The sequence below is a fragment of the Homarus americanus genome, unplaced genomic scaffold (assembly GCF_018991925.1).
Source record: "Homarus americanus isolate GMGI-L3 unplaced genomic scaffold, GMGI_Hamer_2.0 scaffold45299, whole genome shotgun sequence".
NCBI lineage: Eukaryota > Metazoa > Arthropoda > Malacostraca > Decapoda > Nephropidae > Homarus > Homarus americanus.
This window is the reverse complement of record NW_024753650.1, coordinates 601,381-628,875: the sequence shown is the minus strand read 5'-3', so window position 1 is coordinate 628,875 and position 27,495 is coordinate 601,381. Positions and strand designations below refer to the sequence as shown.

General features: G+C 45.0%; 1 protein-coding gene across 1 annotated transcript in view; it reads right to left on the bottom strand.

Moving 5' to 3' along the window:
- Positions 1–11,065, bottom strand: part of LOC121855414 (protein Wnt-4-like) — a 38,501-nt gene extending 27,436 nt beyond the window's left edge. Inside the window, exon 1 of the mRNA XM_042350325.1 lies at positions 10,807–11,065. Coding sequence (XP_042206259.1) covers positions 10,807–10,948 — 142 coding nt within the window. The 5' untranslated portion in view covers positions 10,949–11,065. The remainder of the gene's footprint in view (positions 1–10,806) is intronic.
- Between the last annotated feature and the right edge of the window lie 16,430 nt (positions 11,066–27,495).

The window sequence follows — 27,495 nt, the reverse complement described above, 5'->3', positions numbered from 1 at the left end:
TGGGGGGGTAAACAAACAGGTGTGCTCAGGACTTTTGCACTAGATGATGGGAATAAACCTTTTAAAGTATAAATTGCAAACAAAATATCACAGGCTGAAAAAAAAAATATATATATAAAAATCTCACACTTCGAGGCAGATGACAATTTTTTTACTCTTCAGATGATATTTGTGTGTGTGTCTGTCTATGGATGGGGGAGGGGGGGGGGGGGGGCAGGTGTGGACTGATCGCCCTAAACATGCAGGTATTGTGTATAGAAGAGTTAAGGATGCAGTATGGTGTTCACTTTGTCATTCTGATTTTTGTATCTAACAATGGTGTATGTTTATTTACAGGTCCAGACATCAGTACAAGGTAAGTAAAGTGTTGTATACCTGCAGGTGTTAGGTTTACAGACGTCAGACAGGTGAAGGTAAGGTAAGAGTCGTGTTTTGATTTTTTCACTGCAACCCATTTTATTGTTTTTTTTTCAGATGACGATAATGGATTTTTATTTTTTTTATTTTTTCCTCTATTTTTTATTTTATTATTTACTTTTATTTAATTATTTTTATTTATTTTATTTTTTTTTTTTATTTATCATTTATTTATTTATTTTAATGGTCCATAAACCTAATACTATGATGATTTAACGTCGCTATTTTCGTGTTCCTTGTGAAAAAATATTGCTGTTGTCTGACTGTTTTGTGACCATGGTGGAAACTTAGTAGCAGAGGTGTTATTTTTGCGGCTCAAAGACGTATAACAGTGGGTCTTTTAAGTGCGTAAGAAGGTATAGGTGTTTTTTTTTTTGGCGTATAAATTAGTCGGATGTAATTATGCATAGAGTAGGTTAAGTTGTCCATAGTTATTTATTAGTTATGTTTACAAGCTTGTTAGAGGTAGGTGCTCTCTCTCTCTCTCTCTCTCTCTCTCTCTCTCTCTCTCTCGCTCTCTCTCTCTCTCTCGCTCTCTCTCTCTCTCTGTGTGTGAGAGAGAGCCCAACACCGAGGACAAACCTTCACCATCATCCACCCAGCAGCAGCATCAGGGAGAGATAATTTACAGCAGTTGTCCGTCTGTCTGTCATTCCGTCCGTCCGTCCGTCTGTCTGTCCATTTCAACATGATAACCAAGGAGGAGTTGCTGGTGACCCCCTAAACACATTACCTACCCCTTCCTTCCTTCCTTAACCCCTTTTCCTTACCTCTCTCTCCCTCCCTCGCCCTCCTTACCCCCCCCACTCCCCCTCCTCCTCCCTCCTCCTCCCCCTCCCTCCCTCCCTCCCTCCCTCCCTCCTCCCTCCCTCCTCCCTCCCCGCCCGCCCGCCTGGAAGTCTTCAGTTGGCAGTGAAGCAGGAATGAAGAGGCCGGTGCGTGCGTTCCTACTTACATTCTTTCACCGTTTTGGATTCTCAGGAGACATAGTAAATTATCTCTCTCTCTCTCTCCCTCTCTCTTTCTTTCTTTCTTTCTCTTTAGACTGTTAGAAAATGAAGTTAAATTTACGTAGATTAAGTTAAATTTACGTAGATTTTATTTTGTTACTTTAATCGTTGTTGGGAGTTAATGTTTGATTAGGTTAGGTTAGGTTAGGTGTTGTATTATTCTGGAACTGTCAGGGTGTATTCCACGTTTCTCGCTCTGTTGAGGAGGAAGAGAGGGAAGGGGGGAGGGGTGAGGTGAGGTGTGTGCGTCAGCTGAGTGAGGCACTGCCCGGGGCCAGGGAGGAGGCAGGCCCTTGAGCACGTGTCGTCAGGCGTAGGTCGTGGCTAGCTGTGTGTGTGTGTGTGTGTGTGTGTGTGTGTGTGTGTGTGTGTGTGTGTGTGTGTGTGTGTGGATCGCTGGGGAATGTAGACAGGTAGGTAAGGTTAGGTTAAGTTCGTTTAGGTTAGGTTGGGAGGTCATGTAAGGATAGATATATAAGGATAGAGTTTGAATATAGTAAATAAGAATAGAAAGCGGTGTGTTTTATAGGTAAGGACGGGGGATCGTGTGTGGATATATAGGCGAGCGGATGGATAGTTACTTGAAGTGGGTAAATGGGTCGTATGTGTGTGTGTGTGTTGATAGGCGCAACGGTCTCGAGATGGTGGATAGGTAGCTGGGATAGGGATGACGTAATGTTCCTCTCCTATTGTCTCTCTTCCTTCCTTCCTTCCTTCCCTCCCTCTCTCTTCCTTCCCTCTCCCTCCCTCCTTTCCTGCCCTCCCTCTCTCCTCTCCGCCTTTCCTGCCCTCCCTCCCTTCCTCCTTCCCTCTCTCCTCTCCTCCTTATACACAAACTCTTAACTCTTCACCTTCACAATAAACCTTCCATCTCCCTCATATTATCATACCTGAATCGTCATTAATTTATAAACTTTCCAATATGGCTTCCAGGCGATGCTCACTTGTTTTAAATATGGCTGCCAGTAGATGCTCACTTGTTTCTACCTTATTTTTGTTTACGTTTTATGGCATATATTATTTTTCATGTCATTTTTTGTTTGTATTTTATTGTTTATTTATACAATATGGTGGCACTTCAGCCCAGCACCGTGATGATGATGATGATGATGATGATGATGATGATGAGTCTTGTATGAAGAGTATAATGACGCGTATACTGGCCCAGTGTGCCCCCCCCAAGGTCCATTTGTTGACTTGTTTGTGTATACTCGGTGTATAGTTTGTTTACGTGTGGTGTGTACAGGAGGCGTCAAGCTGGTGGAGGATCCTGAGTAATGAGTCCTGAAGTATCCTACTGTGTACTTTGTCAGAGAGAGAGAGAGAGAGAGAGAGAGAGAGAGTCGAGTCGAGTATTATTCTGACGTCAGGAGCGTATTACATCGTCAGGAAGGTGTCGTCTAGTACCCAGTTGATGTCAGAAGCTTACTTCATCGTCAGTAAGTCCTCGAGCACCGCAGCTGACGTCTGTTTACCAATATACTGTGGGGTAGGGGGGGGGTGAGTCCTCAGTGTCGAAAATGGTCGCGTGATTCCCAGAGAGTTAATCTACGCAAATCTGACCTGACTTGACCTAACCTCTCCTCACTTTACCTGACCTCTCCTCACTTTACCTGACTTGACCTGACCTTCTTCGTAATTGTACATTAAATCATTGCAAATTCGCGGGGCTTAACATTCCTGTTGTCGACTGCGAATGTTTATCCCATGCCAGCTATACATACAGGCTGCAGGTCAAGACAGGCCGACAGATAGCTAGACAGACAGATGCAGGCTGTAGGTCGACACTCTGCTTTCTTCATCACGCTCTGAAGTGGAGGAAACTGCTTGTTGAGAGAGAGAGAGAGAGAGAAAGAGAGAGAGAGCAATGAATGAAATGTGTGTGTGAGGGAGAGAGAGAGAGGAGAGCTATTAATCTTTTACTGGTGAATATTAACGAAAAATGACGAGTTATTTAATGATGAATGATGACGACAGATGAGTTATTTAATGATGAATGATGATGAAAATAATTTTTTTTTCTCTAAGACGTTTTAGTTTGTTTTACATTGTTTAGTTGGTGTGTTTGTTCTGAATTGTTTGTTTACATTCAGTTAAGCTTGTTTGGAATGTTTGTTTTTTCTTGTTGATGTTTTTATAAGGAAATTAAAGGTTTAGATGGACATTCTTCTCTCTCTCTCTCTCTCCCCCCCCCCCACACACACACACCCTTTCACCTCCTGCCAAAGAACTGCACGACATACACACACACACTGACAGCTCTTCGTGACCATACCTGACACACACACACACACACACAGGTGACCCGCCATCTCTCTCTCTCTCTACAATCAAGTGTGAAAAATAGCATTGTCTTGTGAGTGGCCTTACACACACCCACAGGCGCGTAGGTTAGGTAACTGTGAGGTTAGGTTAGGTTAGGTTAGTACTAGATTAAGTTAGGTTAAGTTAGGTTAGCACTATGTTGGTTAGGTCAGGTTTCTATAAGTTAGCGTTATGGTGTTTAATCCTCGGGTTAAATAAGCCGGGGTGTCTAATCTTCAGGTGACTCTTCAGATATCTATTTCGTAATTGGTTCGTTGTTTCCGTGTGTCGGGCAGGTGTTGAGGTGACGTGTGATGGTGTTAGTAAACATTGGGTGTGTTGGTGTGAGGTGGTGATGGTGAGGGGTGGTGATGGTGAGGGGTGGTGATCGTGACGGGGTGGTGATGGTGACGAGGCGGTGAGAAGAGGTGGTGATGGTGACGGGATGGTGACGGGGTGATGGTGACGAGGCGGTGAGAAGAGGTGGTGATGGTGACGGGATGGTGGGTGGTGATGGTGTGGCGGTGGTGATGGTGACAGGGGGTGGTGGTTACAGGAGGTGATGATGGTGAACGGTAGTGGTGATGGTGACGGGTATGATGATGAAAACTGGTAATAATGAAAACTAGTGATGGTGACAGCTATGGTGATGACAACTGGTGATGATGGTGACAGGCAGTGAGAACGACATGTAATAATAGAGACACAATAATAACGACAGACCGTGACAAGTACAGTACATTCTAAGCTCCCTGCCCCCTCCCCTCCCCCCCTCCCGCCCCTCCCCCCTCCTCCCCCTCCCGCCAAACTTCCCGTACACACAGGTAACACTAATTGGCTAGGTAAACATAGTCTGTTGGTGTGACTTTCCAGGGTTGTTAGCGAGGCCGACTTAAGCTGAGATAAGCTTTTAATAGTTTCCTTCGACTAAGCTTGGTGTTGGCTTGACTTACTGCTGACCATTGTTCGTGTACCTGGGCTGTCTGTGTGAGTGTATGTTGGTCCACTGTGAATTTGTATGGTGATTTTTACTGAATGTTTATCAATTTACCTCTCTCTCTCTCTCTCTCTCTCTCTCTCTCTCTCTCTCTCTCTCTCTCTCTCTGCAGTTTGTCATAGCTACAGGTAAATTAACATGGACCACAGGTGTGAGTTTTGAGGGTAGGTGTGAGGCAGGTGAGGTGACTGTATGAGGTGACTGTATGAGGTGACTGTGTAAAGTGACTGGGTGAGGTTAGACAGTTCGTGGTGCACTCAGTACCTGTGTAGTAATTTTCCTTCACAGGTGTTGAAGTATTAATTAGTGTCAAGCTAAAAGGTGTGAAGAGGTGAGGATTAGCGACCAGTGAAGGTCTCTCTCTCTCTCTCTCTCTCTCTCTCTCTCTCTCTCTCTCTCTCTCTCTCTCTGTCAGCTTAAGAAATAAATGTATAATATAATTCTTTCTCGAACGAATATTTTTTATTTTTTTTTATTTTTAAGGACGAAAAAAGTTTCCTGTTATTATTATTATTATTATTATTATTTATAAATTAGTTAGATTGAGTAGTTAGTTGTAATCAGAAGTTAATTACTTATATTAAGACAATACACTTTCCTTGTTAATCGTAATTTATCATGTTAATTAAGTGAGTGTGTGTGAGGGGCTGTACACGGGAGAAGGGTAATTAGCCGCTAATTACTAGATAATGAAGACCTCCAAATGGGTTATTAAGACTTTACGAGCAAGTCAAGGTAGTGGTTGCTTGTTCTGGGGTCATTATCAAGCCAGTAATGACCTATAGTTGGGTAATTAACTTGAGATTTTGGTTATAGTTAGGGATGTGGGGGGTTGGAGGGTAAGGGTGGTAGTGGAGGAAAGTAGGGGAGGGAAAGGGTAGGGGAGAAGGGGGTGGGAAGTAAGGCCAGAACCCCACACTAACGCAGCTTTGAATAGTTGTTGTTGTTGTTCTATTCGTTTAAGTATGAGAGAGAGAGCTATGTTTACTACTCAATCCTGGACCTGGAGCATTGTGGTGGAGAGTGGGGGAGGGAGTGGGGGAGAGGGAGAGTGTGTTTTGGGGGAGGAGGTAGGGGTGGGGGAGAGAGGAATAGTAGGTAGGAGAGAGGGGGTGGGTAGAAAGAGGGAGAGGAGAAGAGGGAAAGTGGAATGGTGGGGAGAGGAAGTGGAGGAGACGGATGATGAGAAAATGATGGGAGAGAAGGTAGAAAGAGGGCTTGGAGAAACAGAGGGAGAAGGTGAGGGAGAGGGGGGCGGAGGGGTGAGGGAGGGGAGGAGTGTATTGAGGGAGAACTTGTCCCTCTCCAGGCGGGTTTACTCCTCCCTCCTTTACTCGTCTCTCCCTTCACCTCTGACTCTCTCCCTTCCTTCACCACTCTCTCCCCCTCCCTCACTTAAAGTCTCACACACACACACACATTTTTACTTCAGTTACCGTCTTGTGGCTAGTCCGAGAGGGAGGATGGTAGAGGGGGAGGAGAAGGTGAAGAAGGGGGACGTCCGTAGAGGAAGTCTCTCTCTCTCTCCTCTCTCTCTCTTCTTCCTGCTCCCCTCTTTTTCCCCTTAACCTTTGACCCTTCTTGGTTAAGTTGTTATAAGCCTTTGTTTACACTATGGCCAGACCTGCACACTGTTGACCACGCCAGGAAGGTGAGGGGAGAGGGAGGCTGGCTGGCGTGGGCGGATGTGCATCGTGCTATGTTGGTCCGCCTGTTCCCTCCCTATACCGGTAACAGTGTATAAATAACATTAATATTTGAAGGAATAAAACTCAAATTTCTGGCCATTTTGAAGTTTTTGTAAGTTCTTGGTAGGAAAAAGTAAACACCTCCTAATACCGGACTAATTCTTGCAAGCCATGTTCGTTATTGGGAGGATTCCGTTATTGAGAAGTTAATATTGGGAGGGTTTACCTGTACTTTATTGAGAATTAAGGTATTGGGAGGGTTTACTGTATCCATTACTATATTGAAAAGTCCGGTATTGAGAGGACTTATTGCATTCATTCCGTTATTGAGAAGTCAGCTATCGAGAGGGTTTACTGTATCCATTAATTTATTGAAAAATCCGGAATTGAGAGGACTTATTGCATTAATTCCTTTATTGAGAAGTCAGCTATTGAGAGGGTTTACTGTACCCATTAATTTATTGAAAAGTCCGGTATTGAGAAGGTTTACTGTACATATGTTCCAAAACCAGTGGACGACGAACACTACTCACAAAAACACCAACCGGATTGACTCTAAAGGTAAAGATACTTGGGGGGCTGTATCACTTGGTCACATCAGCACCCTCTCTCCCTCCCTCCCTCCTTCTCTCCCTCCTCCCTCCTTCCTTCCCATCCCTCCTCCTTCCCATCCCTCCCATCTCTCCTTCTTTCCTCCCTCCCTCCTTCCTTCCTTTCCTCCTCCTCCCTCCCTCCCTCCCTCCCCCCTCCCTCCCTCCCATCCTCCTCCTTCCTTCCTTCTTTCCCTCCTTCCTTCCTTCCCTCCCTCCCTCCCTCCCTCCTCCTCCTCCCTCCCTCCCTCCCTCCCCTCCTCCTCCCTCCTCCTCCCTCCCTCCTCCCTCCTCCTCCCTCCCTTCCTTCCTTCCTTCCTTCCTTCCTTCCTTCCTTCCTTCCTTCCTTCCTTCCTTCTGTTACCCCGAGATGGTCACAGTATCAGGTTGATTAGTACGTGCCAAGGTAGAAAAATTCTCTCTAGTGTCCTTTAAAGCTGGGTCGTTTAAATGGTAGTCTTCCCCCCCCCTCTCCACTAATCCCTCTACCCCTTCCTTTCCTCCTCCCATCCCCTAGTCCCTCTACCCTCCTCTTCCATCTCCTCCAACTCCTGCATCACCCCCTCCTCTCAATCAGCTCCTCACTTCTTCAGCACTTCTTCTTCCCACCTCCTTCAGCACCAGCCTAACACCTTTCCTCCTTCCTCCCCTCTCCTCCCCTCCCAGCCCCCTCCCTCCCAGCACTCCCTCCTACCCCCAGCCCCCTCCCCCCAGCGCCCCCCTCCCTCCCAGCGCCCCTCCTCCCAGCGCCCTCCCCTCCCAGCGCCCCTCCCCTCCCAGTGCCCCTCCTCCCAGTGCCCCCTCCCACCCCCTTCATTAACAGTACAGGTCATGTGCGGTAACTAATGTACCTTGTGGCGGGGAGTTATTGAACTCCACTGTACAGGTTCACGAACGTCTTGGTGTAGTACATCTTGGGTGTGTACGTACGTCTTGTTGTGCGTCGTCGTGCGTCTTAGATCTTGACGTATATATTTTCGAACGACTTTGTGAGGATTTTGAATTAAGGCTCCAGCTGTGTTGTGTGTGGGGGGGTTGGGCAGGCCAACGTTCTTTCCAAGATATTAAATGTTGTCTCACATACCTGCCTCTTGTTGTATGGAAATGTTGACAATATACAACAACGTAGAGTATGTTAATTCTCTCTCTCTCTCTCTCTCTCTCTCTCTCTCTCTCTCCTCACATCAATCTGGTCTTAATACACAGTAGAACAAGGGCGTGAAGCACCTCTTTTGACTGGCTGTTAATTGTATCTTTTGTTTACACGAATAAAATAGGATCATCGTAAAATAAAAGCCATGATTCTAATATCCAATAAAACCTCGATTTAACGGACTAGACTGAGAGGAATGTCCGTTTTATCGAGGGTGTGTTAGTATGAAACCTCGATTTAACGGATTTATATGGAGAGAGAAAGTATGTTATATCGAGAGTCCGTTATATGGAAAAAAATCCGTTATATCTAGGATTCACTGGTAATACTAACTCTAATCTAAGTATTCTCCTACGATAACCTTATTTATGGATTTCTATTAAATATTTTTTTGTGTGTTTGTGAATGATGGCGATCGTTGTGTTGTTAACGGGGTGTTTGGAGGTTAATGAACAGTAAGGTGTGTTGTTTAGGGGGAAGATCTGTTTGTATTGTGTTAGAGTGTGTTGTGATGGGAGTGTGTTGTTATTGGAGTGTGTTGTTGTGATAAATTGTGTTATGATAGAGTGTGTTATTCAATGGAGTGTGTTGTGATGGGAGTGTGTTGTTATTGGAGTGTGTTGTGGGCTTTGGTTCTGTGTTGGTTGTGTTGGGTTGGTTTGTTGTTGTTGTGGTTGTTGGGTTAGGTTGGTTAGGTTAGGTTGGGTTGGGTTAGGTTAGGTTGGGTTGGGTTGGGTTAGGTTGGGTTGGTAGAGGGGAGGAGAAAGGAAGGAAAAAGGAAGAGTTAAAGAAGGAGGAGGAGGAGAGAAAAAGTGGAGGAGAACACACACACACACACACACACACACACACACACAGAGGAATATGTTAATTAATTTTTCAGACGGGTGTTGGGCATACGCACGCAGATGGTCGACCACGAGTCTATATTATCAGGTAGAGGGATTCACACCTGTCTCGCTGCCCTGGTGAGAGAGACGTAGATGTTAAGAAACGCATTCGAGAGACAAGCTGGAGATGATTGCTGTAAAAAGACGTCCCCTATAAGACGACCCCTACCCAGCAACAAAGACCATGGTCCCTGGGTGGTCAAAGGCGGAAGTCAGGTCAGGTCAGGTCATCTCGTCAGGTAGAGAAGAAGAAAAAAAAAACTCGAAGAAAGACAAAAGAGAATCAACTTGAGTTATTTCCTACAGACTTAAAATTGGTTTCACTGTCCACACTTACGTACAGGTCGACGATACTTGACGTTGTTCAGCAGGAGGAGGAGACAATATTGATAAACTTGGTGTGTGTCTGTCTGTCTGTCTTTGTTTTCTCTCTCTCTGTCTGTCTTTATCTGTCTCTATTCCTATCTCTTTTTCTCTGTGTATCTCTGTCTCTCCCTCTCTTCCTTTCTTTGTCTGTCCCGCTGTCTGTCTTTCTCTTTCTTCTCTCTCATGCCCTTTCTTTCTCTTTCTCTCTGTGTCTGTCTCTCTTCCTCTGTGTGTGTGTGTGTGAGCTTTTTTAAGCTGTGTCAATTTTATGCACAAAGCTCTTTGACAGCCTGCGATCGACTACCTCCTCTCCTCCTCCTCCTTCTTCTTCTTCTTGCACCCCTATCTTCGCCTCTCCCCTCCGTCTTTCGCCACGCTTCCTTCCTCTCCTCTCCCTTCCCTCTCTCTTCTCCTCTCCTGATAAGTATCTGGATGGGGACACATGTGTAGAGATATTCTCTTCTATTTTATTTTTCTTGAAGACTTTTGTATGTCTCGTCAACCCACCCAGCGCTTCCCCAACCCACCCAGCACTTCCCCAACCCACCCAGCTCCTCCCCAACCCACCCAAATCTTACCCCAACCCACCAAGCTCTTCTCCAACCCACCCAGCCCTCCCCCAACCCACCCGACTAGCTACAAATAAGCCAGTGTTAAGCACCTGTTAGGCAATACATAATGTTTGCACTGGGGGTGAACACAACAACAAAGAAACAACTATCTTCCTGTTAGCGAGGCAACACAACACTCACGGTGCATGTAAACAAACAATCCTGGAATGTTGTGATTTTTTCGCGCCTTTTTTTCGTGCCAAATTTTTCCCGCTATTTTTTGTGCTTTTGTTTTGTTTATGCATGTTGTTTTTGAGTTTAATAGTTGGTCTCTATTCACTAGGAAGAATAAAAATGCTAGTTGGGGGGAGTAGTAGTTTATTGTGGGTGGTTGGGTGTTTTAGGGTGATTAGCTTGTTGGTATTTCTTAACATGTACGGGACGCGTTTGGGTTTATGCTATTTTCACTACAGGTTTATGATACAACGTGTTCGTAAATCTTGGTTTTGTTGACGTCATTCGTGTTGAGGAGTAACAGGTTGTCGAGTCTTTCCTTACCTACGTCACGTCTCTCTCTATATACAGCAGTTCGTTAGGTGGGGGAGGTCACATCTAATGAACACTCAGATATAACGGACTTTCATATCTCAATAATTCGTTAGATGGAGATTTCATATATAACAAACCTTCGATATAACGGACTTTAATCTGAATAATTCGTTAGATGGAGGTTTCATATATAACGAATCCTCGAGTATAACGGACTTTCCTCTCGATGTAGTCCGTTAAATAGAGGTTTCAGTACTGCATTTGGTAATTAACCTGTTGGGGGCTTCTTACCTGGGGAGTTCTTGGGTTTGAACGCCTTCTTGAACGCGGCGATGGCCTCGTCGTTGAGCGTTGAACAGTTCCATCGTCGGGTCCGGAACTGGAATTGACACTCGTCGATGGCCCAGATGGCACCCCTCTTGACGGAGTCCATGAAGGCCGGGTTGTCCTTACAGAAGCGGACCTGCTGCCTCACCAGAGACCCCTTGAAGGAGTCGCAGAGTTGGTTACTGGCCGGCGCCGTCACTGCCAAGGTGGTCACTCTTGATAACGCCCTGGCAAGATAGGGAGAAGAATCCGGGTGAGATACAACCCCTGAGGAACACCACATGAGTCCTACTTGAGTCATACTTATAATAATAAACTACAAGTAATGAAGACACGAGACATTCATACAATCAGTACAAAGTGAATAATGTTGACACTTGGTATTTTGTAGAATGTACTAAGTGGACACCAGGAGGACCCCACCCCTAACCCCCCGAGGCCTTACCAAATATTTACTGGCCAGACTTAAGTAAATTCAAATTAGTCGTTTGTAAGAATAATAAAACGTAAATGATGAAGACACTTTGAGATTTTTAAATTCATAAAATATACTTGTATTATGGAGGGAAGAGCTCAAGATAAACTTAGTCATTTGTGAAGTTAAGTTGACTGTAAATTATGCACACACACTCCAGCTCAGGTGAATATTTACTCCGAGTTAGACATAAATGACGTGCTTGTTGAAGATCTCAGGTAGGAGCAGGTAATGTATTAGAGGCTCAGGTGAATTATCCATATCTGAAAGTTTGTTTGGGAATAGGTGAGTTATATCATAGTATCTGTAACAATAAAAATGATGATAATAGTAATGATAATAGTAATGATGATGATGATGATGATAGAATGAGTAAAAATAATTGAAAACAAACTCTGATGAAACACACACACTCACTCACTCACTCACTCACACACACTCACTCACACACACACACACACACACACACACATACACACACACACACTCACTCACTCACTCACTCACTCACACTCATGTAAACAAACACTCAGACAAAAGGTGTACCCCAAGTGTCCTTCTCACTCAGACATGAACAACACTTGCCGACACATTCCCTCCTTTGGGCCACGATTCCCGAACATCCCTAAGGTAATTTTCTCTCGTCTGTATTGTCTAGTTAAGGTAGATTGTTAGTGAGACTCGACCCACTATCATTATGCTGTAGGTGAGGTTAGGTCGGGTTGGGTTGGGTTAGGTTAGGTTAGGTTAGGTTAGGTTAGGTTAGGTTAGGGTAGGTTAGGTTAGGTTAGGTTGGGTTGGGTTGGGTTGGGTTGGGTTGGGTTGGGTTGGGTTGGGTTGGGTTGGGTTAGGTTAAGTGACCCTGTTAGATCCCTTATGGGTAAAATTGAATGTAAGAATCACCGAGAATTGTAGTTTTGTTTTGTACCTTAACTGAACGTGATAGATGGGATGTTATGTTCCGTTCGCAAAACAATAATAATGATGTTAATATGAACGTTTAGTAAGCCAATAGAGAGGTAAACAAAACACTACAACACAACACAACACAAGAGGCATCAAGAGGAGCCAATACTCAGGTGGGTCAGGTAACAATAGTTCATTAATACAGGTAGGTGATGATGGCAAGATAAGGTGCACTACACAGGTGGATGGCTGACTGGCTGGCTGGCTGGTTGGCTGGCAGGTTGACTGGCTGGCTGGTTGACTGGCTGGCTAGGTCCTGCAATACGCAAGTCACTGACGCCTACTTGGTGGTAATTAACGCCGGCGTCCGTGTTATACCTGCCCTAGCAACACCTGTCCTTAATGAAGTGTTGAACAAGGTGTAACTACTGTACGTGGAATAATAGTCATTGTTGGTATTAATGAAGTTGTTAGATTGGGCTTGTTTAATGGTGTTTTACGTACGCGAACACACACGCAAACACACAATTTTTTCACAAACTTTAATTTTCCCACAGAACCCTTAATTTTCCCACGGTTCGATCATAAGTTCTCTTCATGGCGCACTTGATAATATTCCCACGCTCTACATGTTCTTCCCACAGTGGTAAGTGTTCTCTCTCTCTCTCTCTCTCTCTCTCTCTCTCTCTCTCTCTCTCATTCTCTCATCAGCCCTAACAATGGTCCAGATGGTACTGTCATCATCATCATCATCATCATCATTATTATTATCATCATTATTATCATCCACCACACACACACACACACACACACACACACACACACACATACACATACACACACACACACAGCCCCTACACACCCTCTCCCCTTCCCCCCCAAACATCACCTGTAGATTGTCACGAGTTGCGAGTCACAGGTGAGGTAATTAAGGGGAGTGTCGTCACCACCCTCACAATGGTCTCACACCCCCCTTTACAGGTAGACATCAGGGTCGTGACCTACCTGCCGTTCGTTCACGACTCTCATGTCAGTTAATGAAGCTGACCGGTCTAAAAAATAAATAAAAAAAAAAAAAGGGAAAAAAAAATCGCTCTCTATCTTTATCTCACCATTTCCCTACCCTCCCCCCTATCTCACCTCTAATCTCATGCCCTTCACTACCTCGTCTCTCATGCCCCTTCACTGCCTCGTCTCTCATGCCCTTCACTACCGTCTCTCATGCCCTTCGTCTCTCACGCCCTTCATTACTCACTACCTCGTCTCTCATGCTTCCCTCGTCTCCTTACCCTTCACTACCTCGTTTCTCATGCCCCTTCACTACCTCGTCTCTCATGCCCCTTCACTACCTCGTCTCTCATGCCCCTTCACCCTTCACTCCTCGTCTCTCCATGCCCCTGCCCCTTCACTACCTCGTCTCTCATGCCCCTTCACTACCTCGTCTCTCATGCCCCTTCACTACCTCGTCTCTCATGCCCCTTCACTACCTCGTCTCTCATGCCTTCACTACCCCCTACCCCTTCACTACCTCGTCCTCTACCTCGTCTCTGCCTCCTCGTCTCTTATGCCCTTCACTACCTCGTCTCTCATGCCCCATCACTACCTCGTCTCTTATGTCTCCTGCCCCTCTACCTCGTCTCTCATGCCCTTCACTACCTCGTCTCTCATGCCCTTCACTGCCTTCACTCTGTCTCTCAATGCCCCTCCACTATCTCGTCTCTCATGCCCCTCCACTATCTCGTCTCTCATGCCCCTTCACTACCTCGTCTCCCATGCCCCATCACTACCTCCTCTCCCATGCCCCATCACTACCTCCTCTCCCCATACCCCTTCCTCCTCCCTCCATGCCCCACCACTGACCACTCTTACACCCTCACACTCCTGTACAGAATTTAACAAAGACTAAGTTTAAAATTCTCTGTAACATACAATACCATAATATCCTGACCTCTGGGGGATTAATTATACACACCCTTTGTGACCTCTAACTCTGTAATCCTTTTTCTTCGCTACCGTTCGCAGGATGAGTATGGGGTGCACAATAAACTAGCCGTTGAAAGTGGGGAAGCAAAAAATTACCTTCTGGCAGTGAGTCTCCGCTGTTTCAATGTAGTATTCGAGCCATCACACACACACCGCTGTGTCACCCCGAGATTGGAACCGTCTCCCGCGGTACAATATGAGACAGTGCACAAGACGGTCACCTCAACTATCAGCTTAATTATCCATATATCAGAGCCAGCTGTCACCCCGCTACCAGTACACACACACACACAGAGGCCTAAGTCGTGGCTGGTTCGTGGTTGATTAGCGGTTGGTTCGTAGTATAGTTCTGTGGTCTGTTCGTGGTTGGTTCGTGTCTGGTCCAAGAGTAACAGCTATATCTTGGTCTATCACCAGCGTCATAGCTAACCTAACCTAACCCAGCCTAACCTAACCTAACCTAACCTAACCCAACCTAACCTAACCTAACCTAGCCTAACCTAACGTAACCCAGCCTAACCTAACGTAACCCAGCCTAACCTAACCTAACCCAGCCTAACCTAACCTAACCTAACCCAGCCACAACCTAGCATGGCCCAGCCCTGCCTAGCAGCCTAACCCCACAACCTAACATGAAAACCCAGCCTAACCCCAACGTAACCCAGCCTAGCCTAGCAGCCTAACCTAACCTAACCTAGCAGCAACCCAGCCTAACCTAGCATGCTTAGCCTAACCTAGCAACCCAGCTAACCTAACCTAGCAACATGGCCCAACCTAACCCTAACCTAACGTAACCCTAACCTAACCTAACCTAACCTAACCCTAACCTAACCTAAAAGACTAATATCTTGGACGTGTAATTTACACAGTCTAAAAGTGACCTAACCTGTTGTACCACTTTTCACTAGGGATAGTGCAGTCTTATATCTGTGTGTGTGTGTCTATCTGTCTGTGTGCCTGTCTATTTTTGTCTGTCTCTTCTGTTTTTCTGTGTCTGTCTACCTGTTTCTGTCTAGCCCTGTGTCTGTCTTTCATTCTGTGTATCTGTCTGTCCTTTTTCCTGTGTATATCTGTCTGTTTTTTCTGTCTCTCTGGTCGTCATGTTCTCTCCTCTCAACATTTCACATCCAACTCGTCATCTCCTTCAACACTCATCAACATTCAACAGACTCGTGAGGTGACGGGAGGAATGTTTACTCCTCTGTTGAATCTTCCCCAAACATTTTAACCACTGAGTTCTTTTACATTCGAGTGTTTAAATGTCAAAATACTGTGACTGAGCGAGTCTTACTAATGGGGTTGTGATGGAGCGAGTCATACTAATGGGGTTGTGACAGAGGGAATCATACTAAAGAGGTTATGAAAGCGCTAATCACACTATCGGGGTTATTAACAGGGTGGGCCAAAAAACTTACGTATATGTGTAAGGAAAAAAACAAAAAATCTTATCTCTTATAACTTACTACAGCTTGGTTCACCTGGCCAGTCTAGCTAATAATTTAAGGTACAGGTGTAAAGACAATAATAACCTGAATTATTATTAACCCGTTCCATTTCTCACTAATAATAGTAATAATAGTATTAAAACAAATTACTGTTCTTGTTATTCTTATTCCTCTTAGTAGTAGTAGTAGTAGTAGTTGTTGTTGTTGTAATAAAATGGCGGCGAAGGTGTGACCATTGGTGGAGACTGGAGGCCACGTAACATAAGAACATAAGGAGTCTGCAATAGGTCGGTTGGCCTGTGCATGGCAGCTCCTGTCGAGAGTTACTACCACTCTCTATCATCCATGAATCTATCTAGCCTCCTTTTGAAATTTTCCAGCGTTTGAGCGCTTACTACAAAGTTGCTAAGCTTGTTCCACTCGTCCACCACCCTATTTGTACCCCAGTTCCTTCCTATGTCCCTCCTAAACCTAAACTTATCCAACTTAAATCCGTTGCTCCGAGTCCTATCCTGCTCAGATATTATAAGAACTTTATCTATATCCCCTTTATTGATTCCTTTCACCCACTTAAATACTTCTATCATATCTCCCCGCACTCTTCGTCTTTCTAGGGAATGCAAGTTAAGTTTCTTTAACCTATCTTGATATGGAAGGAAGTAGTAGAAGAGGTATTATCATTACTGTTACTATTACTACTACTATTATCACCACCATTATCATCATTAGTAGTGAAGATGCAGCCTCCCTCCATCAAAGAGTTTATCAGCTCGTGGGTAAAGGGCGGCAGTAGTGTGGGTGTTGATTCCTGGAACGTGCAAGTTATAGATGCTGTTATCATCTTAACTTTGTGCAGAGGAGCGGTGTCTTCTGAGAGAGAGAGAGAGAGAGAGAGAGAGAGAGAGAGAGAGAGAGAGAGAGAGAGAGAGAGAGAGTCAAGGAAACAGAGAGAAAGAGAGAGAGAGAGGTAGATTAAAAATACACTCTTGTAAGGCAGCTGTTATGCCAGAAGTATACGAAACACTACACCTCCCTGACTCTACTAAAATATTATCTCCACGGCTCCTGGAAGTTACACAAATATCAACACTTTAAAGAGCAAGCAGCTGGGTATTGAGTTAAGTGGAGGGGGGTGAAAGGTTAAGTGATAAATGTTACTTACGACGTAATAATAATAATAATAACAGTAACAAATAATAATAACTGATAAATAAAAAAAAATCTCACGAATATATTTTACGTTCGTAGTCCTTGCACAGTGACGTCATAATGTAAACAAAAAAGGCTCTAGATAAAGGCTTCAACATATCGCTTTACCAACACGTTCCTAATCAACACTGAGGCATAAATCCGTGTGAATATACTCGTTAATTCTTCCTTCTCCTCCTCCCTCCGAATGACGCCACGAAGCTATAAAATACGATATTAATCTCCTAATAAGATGTTTTAACCTGAGAGATAAATCCGGTTCAGACTGCTTGTTTAATCCCGGGGTTAGTAGTTAGAGACGGATTAAATGATAGGCGTTTAGGTATCTGGGTGTGTTTACCAATCAGAGAAAGATGTTGGGTGTAAATTATGCTTGGTAATCTCCCCGCCCCCCCTCTCCTCCCTACTTATCTTTCATTTCCCCCCCTCCCCCAGCTACCTCCCCACCTCACCCTCATCATCATCTTCTCACTTTCGCCCAACAATCTCAATCCTGCTTCCTCTCCTTCCTTCTCCCCACCTCCCCAACACAGCCTCTTTTGTGAGTCATAAGTGGTTGGTAGTGGTGGGAGTTGAAGGGGTGGTGGTGCTTGTGGTGGTAGTAGTAGTAATAGTGTTTAAGAGTGGTGGTGGTGGTAGTGGTTAATTTGATGGTAGTAGTAGTGGTGATAGTAGTAGTGGTAAGGGGTGGTGGGGGGCAGGGTTATGTCTCTGTCACTAGGTAGTAATGAGGTGATGAAGGCTTGGTCTCCCCCTCGAGTACCTGCCCTCCTCCCCTGTGTGCTTACATACTGACACAATTGGACTCAGTTGATGGTTTGTTTATGATAATTATGTACACACTTATTATTATATTATTATATTACAATTTGTTTTATATATATACTCTCTCTCTCTCTCTCTCTCTCTCTACATTTTGCTCAAGACACATCATACCTCGCCACATACGACAAACCTAACCTAACCAAACCACTATTATCACTTCATCATTAACCACTACAGGATATAATTACCCCACTAGACCACACAAGCTATAGTATTACCTCACTAAACAGGTTGCCTAATAGATGACGCCTGCCTGTATTGCGTTACTAATGGCGCATAATATCAATTCGCGCATTTTGTTACGCTTTTCTACAAGTTTATGGGAGAGTCATTTCGGTGTGTGTGTGTGTGTGTGTGTGTGTGTGTGTGTGTGTGTGTGTGTGTGTGTGTGTGTGTGTGTGTGTGTGTGTGTGTGTGTGTGTGTGTGTGTGTGTCCTTTGTGTTTACGGATTCTTTGTGTGCGTATCATCTATGTGCGTATTCCACACTTGTAATGACCTCCACACCTGTAATGACCTCCACACCTGTAAAGACCTCCACACCTGTACTGACCTCCACACCTGTAATGACCTCCACACCTGTACTGACCTCCACACCTGTAATGATCTCCACACCTGTAAAGACTTCCACACCTGTACTGACCTCCACACCTGTATTGACCTCCACACCTGTAATGACCTCCACACCTGTGATGACCTCCTCACCTGTAATGATCTCCACACCTGTAATGACCTTCACACTTGTAATGACCTTCACACCTGTAATGACCTTCACACCTGTAATGACCTCCACACCTGTAATTCTCGTGTATATTTAGAGATCAGGTTAATATGACCCGGAACTAAGGCCTCTGTATAGGCAGGGATGCTACACCTGCCAGGCTTTATTAATTCCGGGCTATGTAAGCGAGACAGACAAACCCACCCACTTAGGCCTTCTCTCGCTCTGTGGTGTGTCCTTGTACGAATACAAGTGTGTCTTCTTCTTCTTCTTTCTCTTTTCTACTCTCTCTCTCTCTTCCTCCTCTTCTTCCTACTCCTCCTCTTCCTTCACCTCCACTCCACTCCCTTCACCTCCACTCCACTCCCTTCACCTCCACTCCACTCCCTTCACCTCCACTCCACTCCCTCCTTGCCATCCCATCCCCTTCCCTCCACTCTTTTTTCTTCACTCCTTCCTCCATTCCACTACCCCTCTTTTCGCCCACTCCACACCTTCCTCTCCGCCCACTCCACTCCATCCCCACTCCACCCTGCTACCCTTTCCTCTCTAATTATTTTTTATATCATCTCATCATTAATAATTAAAAATCTTTTATCATAATGTAAAAAAAAATCATCTTGAAAGAAAATTTTATTATAATTCTCATAAGAAAAAAAAATCGGTAAAAAATTTGGTGCTTGAGGAATTTATTTTATTTTATTTATTTATTTATATTTATTAATTTTTTTTAATTGTGAGTTTTGGTTTTATTCTTAAGGAGTCTAGAAGGTTGGTGGAGGTGTTGTTGTTTTCAGAGTGTTGTTATGTTTTGTTGTTGTTGTTGTTGTTGTTAAAGGAAGGTGGTCAAGTGGGTGGCCCCTTTACGAGTTAGGTGAGGGGCTCTATTACGGCAGGTGTTGTAGTTTGTCTGTCTGTCTGTCTGTCTCTTTTCTATCTTTCTTCATCTCTTTACCTTTATCTCGGTCTTTTTCTGTCTCTACATCTCTCTCTTTGTCATTTTCTCTTTTTCTATTTCTCTCTTTCCGTTTTTTTAATTCTCTTCTCTCCTCTTCGCGTTTTTACCCTTTAACATTTCAGTATCTTCTCTCCTTCTCTTCCCATATGTGTCACGTATCCAGGTATGTACTCTTTATGTATCTCAATTAAAGGTGTCACACTTCACCTGTGAGTATGACGCATGACTGTGACGCCAGGTGTGTGCACAGGTATACTCGCACCTGTTGTGGCTTTGTTGTATTGCGTAAGATTAGCGTTTTGACAAGCGTAAGATTAGCGTTTTGACAAGCGTAAGATTAGCGTTTTGACAAGCGTAAGATTAGCGTCGTGGCATGCGTAAGATTACCTACCGTTCTGATATGCTATAATTTTCCATCCTGCGTAAGTACAGTAAGTAAGTTTCCCTCTTCGTGTGGTATTTGTGAGTACAGGCGCAGGTGGCGTGGTAACTCTAGCCAGCCCAGTTATCCACGCCAGTCAACGCTCACAGCCGCGCCCTTCATTCAACGCTCATTTTTCTCGTGGCTTCATCGCCCCTTGTCAGCAGAAGGTCCTTGACGGAGGCGTTCCTTAGGCTGACTTTTGTCACCCCTGTTCTTTCTTTTTCTACCTTCTCCTCTCTTCTCCTTTTATCCTCTTCTCTCCTATCTTCTTCTCTTCTACACTCTCCTCCCCTTTCTTTCTCTCCTCTTCCCCTCTCTTTTTTTCTCCTACCTCTACCTCTCTCCCTCCCTCTCTTTTCCTCATCTACCATGCCTCCCGTCTCCCATCTTCCCCCCTGTATTCTATTCTTCTCTTCTTCCTTCTCTCTCTTCCTTTCTTCTCTCCTCTTCTCCCTTGTCCACTTCTAAGGGGAAGCTGAGTAGAGAGAGGAAGGGTTATCATATTATCTTGAAAGGGAAATAATTATGAATGGGTAATGGGAGCGGGTGATGATGGGAGGTAGTTGATGGGTGGGGGTGATGATGGGAGGTAGGTGATGGGTGGAGGTGATGATGGATAGGGATGATAAGGACTGATAAGATGATAATGGCTGGGAATTATGATTTTTTTCCAATTACCAACATAAATAAAACTGTAGTACCATCCTTCATCATTTGAATAGGTTAGGTTAAGTTAGTTAGGTCTTGGTGTTGGGGTTACTATCATCGTCCACTACCACACAGGACAGAGGTTCATACACAATAGAAATTAGTTTTTACAAGTCTTGAAATTGGTCGGACTTGTTATTGTCATTAAGTATGGGAATGAGTGTGGACAGGTGATTAAGATGGTGTTTATTTCTGTGGGACTGTGGGGGGGAGTTGTGTGGATGTTTGTGGGGGGTTGTATGTGTGGTCATGAGTGTGAGAGGGAGTGAGGGCGTGGAGTGGGCAGGAGAGTGAGGGCATGTGGGCGTGAAGTGCAAGGAGTGAGAGCGTGTGGACATTGAGTATGAGATTGTGAGAGCTTATCAGAGTAAGGGAATGCGAGGCGTGAAAGTGAGGACGTGAGTGTGAGGCGTGTGGGCGTGAGTTTGGGTGTGAGCAGCGGCAGTACTCGGGAGGCAACACAGATGGGGTTATTACGCTGTCTGATGAATGATGAATGAACGAGAGAGTCGAGGAGACATGAATGGTCCTAGCACCCAGCACCCAGCGTGACTATACAACACGTGTGTGGGCACTGACACAACTTCCTGTCAGTGCCACTAACACTCAGGTCGTCTGTGAGTTGGTCTGAGGTCATCAACGTCATCAATCACATCACTCATCTGGTCTGGGGTCATCTATGAGTCAGTGGGCTGGGGTCATCGGTATCGTCAATCAGCTGGTGTAGAGTCATCAACGTCATCAATCTGCTAGTGTAGAGTCATCAACAGTATCAATCAGCTGGTCTGGGATCATCAATGAGTCAGTGGTCTGGAGTCATCGGCATCATTAATCAGCTGGTGTAGAGTCATCAACATCATCAATCAGCTGGTTTGGGGTAATCAATGAGTCAGTGGTATGGGGTCATCAGTATCATCAATCGCCTGGTCTGAATCATCAACATCATGAGTCAGCTGGTCACTCTGCATTGGGATAACATAATCATCAATACGATGTTTGTGTTTACAGATTATAGTAGGTTAGGTTAGGCTTGATTGGGTTAGGGTAAATCAGGTCAGTTTAGCTTAGATTAGGTTATGGTAGGGTAAGTTAGGTCAGGTTAGGTGAGGTTGGGTTGGGTCGGAGTTGGTTAGGTTAGATTATGATAAATTAGGTCAAGTTAGCAGGGTGGGTTAATCTTCAAGTGATGTTTTCCTCTCTCGCCACCGACAGATGTGCTGCAGGTAAGGTCATACATACATACATCAGCACTGCGGGATTGTCATCAGGTGGCTGGTAATCCTGGTAGAGATTTATGACTCAACAATTAACGTGATTAATGAACGTGGAGGGACCCAGCGACTACCCTGCAGGAGTCCCACATTCACATACGTCTTTAAGATGAATTATTCCTCGTAAGTGAAGATATAAGAATGTATTAATAGATCAACTTAAGGTAAAAAAAAGAACATTAATTATAATCCGCCTGTACTAGATACGTTAACTTAGCCACAGTCAGGAAACGAATATTAACATAGATTCGTTCATCTTGTGTTAAATGAAGGAACGTGTCTTTTTGCAAGGTCTTTTTTTTTGTCCTTATTAATTTGATACGTTCACTGGCAAGTCTCACCATAATATTGACGCCATTTGGGGATGTGTTTTCTTCTTGCGTCTTAAGAGTTAATCAACTAGGTACATTTTTTTTTTTTTTACATCTTTATTGACGATAAATGATTCATCTTACGACCATCTCCGCCTTTGGTCTCCTGCAGAGGGACACAGCCAAGACGATTCAAGACACGTGATTTGCTTGCCATCGTGTCTGTCTGTCTGTCTGTGAGGGATGGTGGCTGGGATTGACTCTTCTGTATCTTGGGTAGTCAGTTAGTATTTGTTGTGGTGTCAGGTAATTAGTGTTTGTGATTAGGTAGTTAGTTGTTCGCCAGTTTGTTGTAGGTGAATAGTTAGTTGAGTGGGTGGAGGAGGTGGCACAGGGTGGAGGATGAGTGGACGATGGGTGGTGGAGGTAGCACAGGGCATCAGTTTGTTTACATCGAGGGTTCATCACGCTCCAGTGGTAATGAGCAGACGTGATGCTTCCACTGATAAACTTACGGCCCCTCTCCTCTTCTTTCCCCTTCTTCCTCCTCCTCTCTTCCTCCTCTCTTCCTCCTTCTCCTCCCTCCTTCTCCTTCCCTCTTCCTGCTCGTCCTCCTCTTTCCTCTCTTCCTCCTTCTCCTCCTCTCTTCCTTATTCTCCCCTCTTCCTGCTCGTCCTCCTCTTTCCTCTCTTCCTCCTTCTCCTCCTCTCTTCCTTATTCTCCCCTCTTCCTGCTCGTCCTCCTCTTTCCTCTCTTCTCCTCCCTCTTCCTCTCCTTCTCCTCCCCCTCTTCCTGCTCGTCCTCTTCCTCTCTTCCTCTTCCTCCTTCTCCTCTCTTCCTCCTTCTCCTCTCTTCCTCCTTCTCCTCCCCTCTTCCTGCTCGTCCTCCTCTTTCCTCTCTTCCTCTTCCTCCTCTCTTCCTCCTTCTCTCTTCCTTCTTCTCCTCCCTCTTCCTCTCCCCCTCTTTTCCTCCTTCTCCTCCCCTCTTCCTCCTTCTCCTCCCCTCTTCCTGCTCGTCCTCCTCTTTACTCCTCCCCACTTCCTCTTCTTACCTCCTCCCCACTTCCTCTTCTTACCTCCTCCTTCTCCTTCTCTTCCTCCCTCCATTCTTACCCCTTCCTCCTCCTGATCCCTTCGTCCCCTCTTCCTCCGCCTTCCTATATTGCACTTCTCCTTCCTCCCCTTTCTTCTTCTTCTCCTTCTTTCCCTCTTCTTACTCCCTTTCCTCCTCCTCTGTCCTCTCTTCTTGCTCCTCCCCTTCTTCACTGTACATCCTCTCCCTCTCCTCCCACCTCCCTCTCCTGTTTCTCCATTCCCCCCCTAAATAATCCCTACAGGGTCGTAACGCGGGGGAATAACTGTGGTTGTGACACATTTTTTCCCCTACCAGTTAGTAGGTGTCAACTGTGTCATTACTGGGGAGTTAAGTGGCACTGACCGTCTCCCAAGTGTCACCACCCCTGGCACACTGTGTAGAGAGGGGGTAGGTAGGTGGGGGAGAGGGGTGAGGAGGAGGGGTCGGGTAGAGGGTAGAAGGAGTAATTGCCACCTGGCCTCACCTGGCCCCCACCTGGCACCACATGGTCCCACCTTACACCTCCACCTAGCGTCAGATGGCCACACTCACACATCACCATCAGAGCTCCTCGTCTCCCCCCAACCCTCGTGATCTTTACCCTCATGGCCCTCAAATTGGTCGTTAGTGTCTGGGTGATGGTTAGTTGCTCCTCTGTGTGTTTACAATTGTCAGGATGGGATGGGGATGGTGGATGGGTTTGTTAAGTCACTCATAAAAAAGTCTTCCTGTTGCCTCTTCTCCTGAACCACGAACCCCCGAGAGATTCAGACTCGTGAACCCGAAGCAGTTGACCGATGCATTGTTCGGTTCATAATTGCTTCGGATTCATGAGTCTGAATATTGGGGTTAGGTGAGGTTAGGTTAAATAAGGTTAGGTTAGGTTAGGTTAGATTAAGTTAATTGAGGGTAGGTTAGGTTAGGGTAGGTTAGGTTAAATAAGGTTAGGTTAGATTAAGTTAAGTGAGGGTAGGTTAGGTTAGGGTAGGTTAGGTTAAATAAGGTTAGGTTAGATTAAGTGAAGTGAGGGTAGGTTAGGTTAAATAAGGTTAGGTTAGGTTAGGGTGGGTGATGAGTGTTTATTGATATAGTCTTAAATAAATTTCCCGCCAGACTTGCATTGATATTAGAGGCAGAGTTGAACTTCATCTGCACCTGGTAGTGTGTGGTCAACCTTGTAGTGTATTTTGGCTATCCTTCCCTCACCTTCCCTCCCATTCTTCCCACACCTTCCCTACCATTCTTCCCTCACTTTCCCTCACCTTATCCCCCTTTCCTTAGTGATTTCTTCTTCTCCCAAACTCCTCCTCCTCCTCCTTCTTCCTCTTCTCTTTTTACCCAAGGTTCTAATTCCTCTCCATCAACTTCCTTATCTTTTTCTCTCCTCTCCTCCATTCCCGTCCCTCTGTTTTATCTCTCCTCCCTCTTCCTTTTCTCTCCCCACCCCGTCCTTCGCTTCGTCTAACCTTCCCCCTCCTCTCCTTTTCCTTATCTCCTCTTTCCTTCTTTTCTCTCTCTCTCTCTTCCCTCCTGCCTCTCTCCTCCCCTCTCCCCTCTCTCCCCCTCCCCCAGCATCAATAGGAGCGGTCCATTCTCCCGTGTCGTGCCGGTCTTCGCCCCTCTATAGAATCCAGTACCTTTGTGTGGTGTTCGGCCGGGCGTTTATGTTTGGGTAATAAGTGTTATAAAGATATCAGAATCCTTATACGGTTGTCAATCCTATACAAAGGAGGTGTTGATCCTAATATTACAGGGTTCTACAGTAGGATACCCCGATGCTATTTTGTTTTTCTGATGCAGGATTCCTCGATAAGGTTATTTAATACTCTGTGAGGGGATATTAGAATGATTATATGTGTGTGTTGATCTGATTATAGATGTGATGATGCTGTGTTGTTGATGCGATTTTGTTTTTTGTTTTATTTGCCTTATAACCTTTTGGAGTCAGTTTATTCTTTTTTTGGATCTTGTAATTTGAATCGCTTCCCAAATCTTAAAAGAATATATATATATGATGGATTTTCCTCAAATTTTTTATAAGTTTTCTTTGTTTCCTCAAGTTTTTAGGGAAAACTTTCTGTGTGTTTCTCACTTGACAAAAATATAAACCATCTTGCTCAGATCTTCAGCTGCGGGTGTTGACTATTCACTTTGTTTACACACGCAGATAGTGACGACTTTTCTGCCTGTTTGTTTGTTTGTTTGTTTGATTACTACAGACGGATTACGCTCTTGTTTTATTTGGCCTCGCACTGGTGATGGTGGCGTTCATGTATGTATATTAGTTTGTCTGTCTCGTTACCCTGTTGATAATGGTGGTGGTGGTGATTGACGCCACTGGCCTTGATAGATATCAAAACAACTATGGCGCGTATCGTAACAACAGCGACAGTGTGGGGCATTCATCTACGTCTGGCGTTCCTCTCCGCTTAGTTATAACTCGCTTACGGGAGCAACGAACGCCCAAGCGAACATCAGTGGGCATCTATGGGTATAACGCCAAGCTATCGTTCGCCAGCCTCCAATGACGAATTGGGCTGAGTTAATGCCGAGTTGGTCGTACGTCCGACAGCGCCTACGACAAGAATTATTTGGATAAAAAACTTCCTCAGAGGGAATAAAACATTGTCAGTTTGTTAGTTAGGAGGTGACCATAAGACTGACCTTCTTGAATATCAACTTATATATTTTAAGATAATGTCAGTCAGTCAGCCAGCCAGCCAGCCAGTCAGTCATAAAAGTCGTGTTGCTGAGCTGACACACACAGCCAAAACATATGGGAGGGAAGTGAGAGAAGGGAGGTGAGGTAACGTATAAGTTCAGGTTATGTTAAGAAAGTTCACCAGGTATGATAGAAAGTTGCATCCTTCCTCCTCTCTCCTCCTCTTCTTCCCCTTTTCCCTTCCTTCCCTCCCTCTTCCCCTTCGTCTCTTCTCCTCCCTTTCCTTCTCCCCTCTTCCTCCTTCCCTTCCTCATCCTCCTTCCCCCTGGCCCTCCTCCTTCTCTTATCCCTTCCCCTTCCTCCTTTCTCCTCCTTCCTCCCTCTTCCTTCTCTTATCCCTTCCTCCTTTCTCCTCCTTCCTCCCTCTTCCTCTCCTCCTCCCTCTTCCTCTCCTCCCCCCCTACCACCCAGTTGACGGAACACTCGGGCGAAACAACACGGGCTCAGCATCACGCCTTGTTGCATCTCTCACTCACACCCGACCCAACACAGTGCTATCCCACATCCCCCTTTCCTTCCCCCATCTTATTGTAAACAGATTTCCACCCTTATTGTCTCCCTCTTCTGCTACTACGCACAGCCGGAGCCCCAAGATAGTGCTATCCCTCGGTGTTCGCTCATACGGCTCATAAACTCGTACAAACAAGGGAGGAATTTATGTCTTATTAGTAAATAGCTCTGTGTTCACCCTCGGGGCAAGAAGGTTTTATGCTTGGAGGGGTTTTTAAAGCGTATAATCTCAGGTATATTATAGGGAATTTGAATCTTAATGTTTAACGTAAGCAGCAGCCAGATGCATAGTTTCTCGGGGCAATACTGTGTTATATAATACCAGCATTTAAGGGTTATATTCTCTAGTGTAATGAAGGGATTATCCGCCTTACGTGTACCCGAACCTTCCCTGATCATTCATATTCGCAGGGAATTTCAGTAGTAGTTTAAGAATTCTTTTTACTTAAGATCTTACACTAATAATTATTGTAAAAGTTGTGTGAATTTAGTCATTTTTGTCGTAATAAGAAGTGATGGTAGATAAATAAATTACTGTGAGTTGTGAAGCTTTTAATGACGTAATTACAACTTTTATTGGTCGTTAAGTGAAGATTATTTTCCTGGATTGTTTAAGGGCGGCGGGTCAGTCTCCATGACAACCAACACCTCTGACAACATTGGCGGGTCAGACGGGGTATGTTGCAGCACTACCACGAACGACACGACTACATTATTTAAAATTTTCTAGATAATACTAACGAAACTTAACCTTATTGAATATAATTATTATTTTTGTTTATTTTGAATAGTTCAGTGTCGTCTTGCAGTGTAATTATTATAAATTTATAAATCGTGTTTGTGGTTCTGTGTAACAGACAATTTTACCATCACGCACGGTCAGTCAGTCAAGTCTGCCCCATGACGTCATCAGACAACAATGAACGTCTCGGGGTCAACAAACACTCTGTGAGCCTGAAGGTGTTTAGGTCTTCCTGACGGAGGGGTAATGTAGGTGTCTACTCATTACACTAACGCCTGTATAAATAAATGCGTGGCGTTCTGGCTCGTCTCCTCAACCGCCGCGTGAAGCAACGTGATATACACTAATGAGCGACGCCTCAATCTCCCCT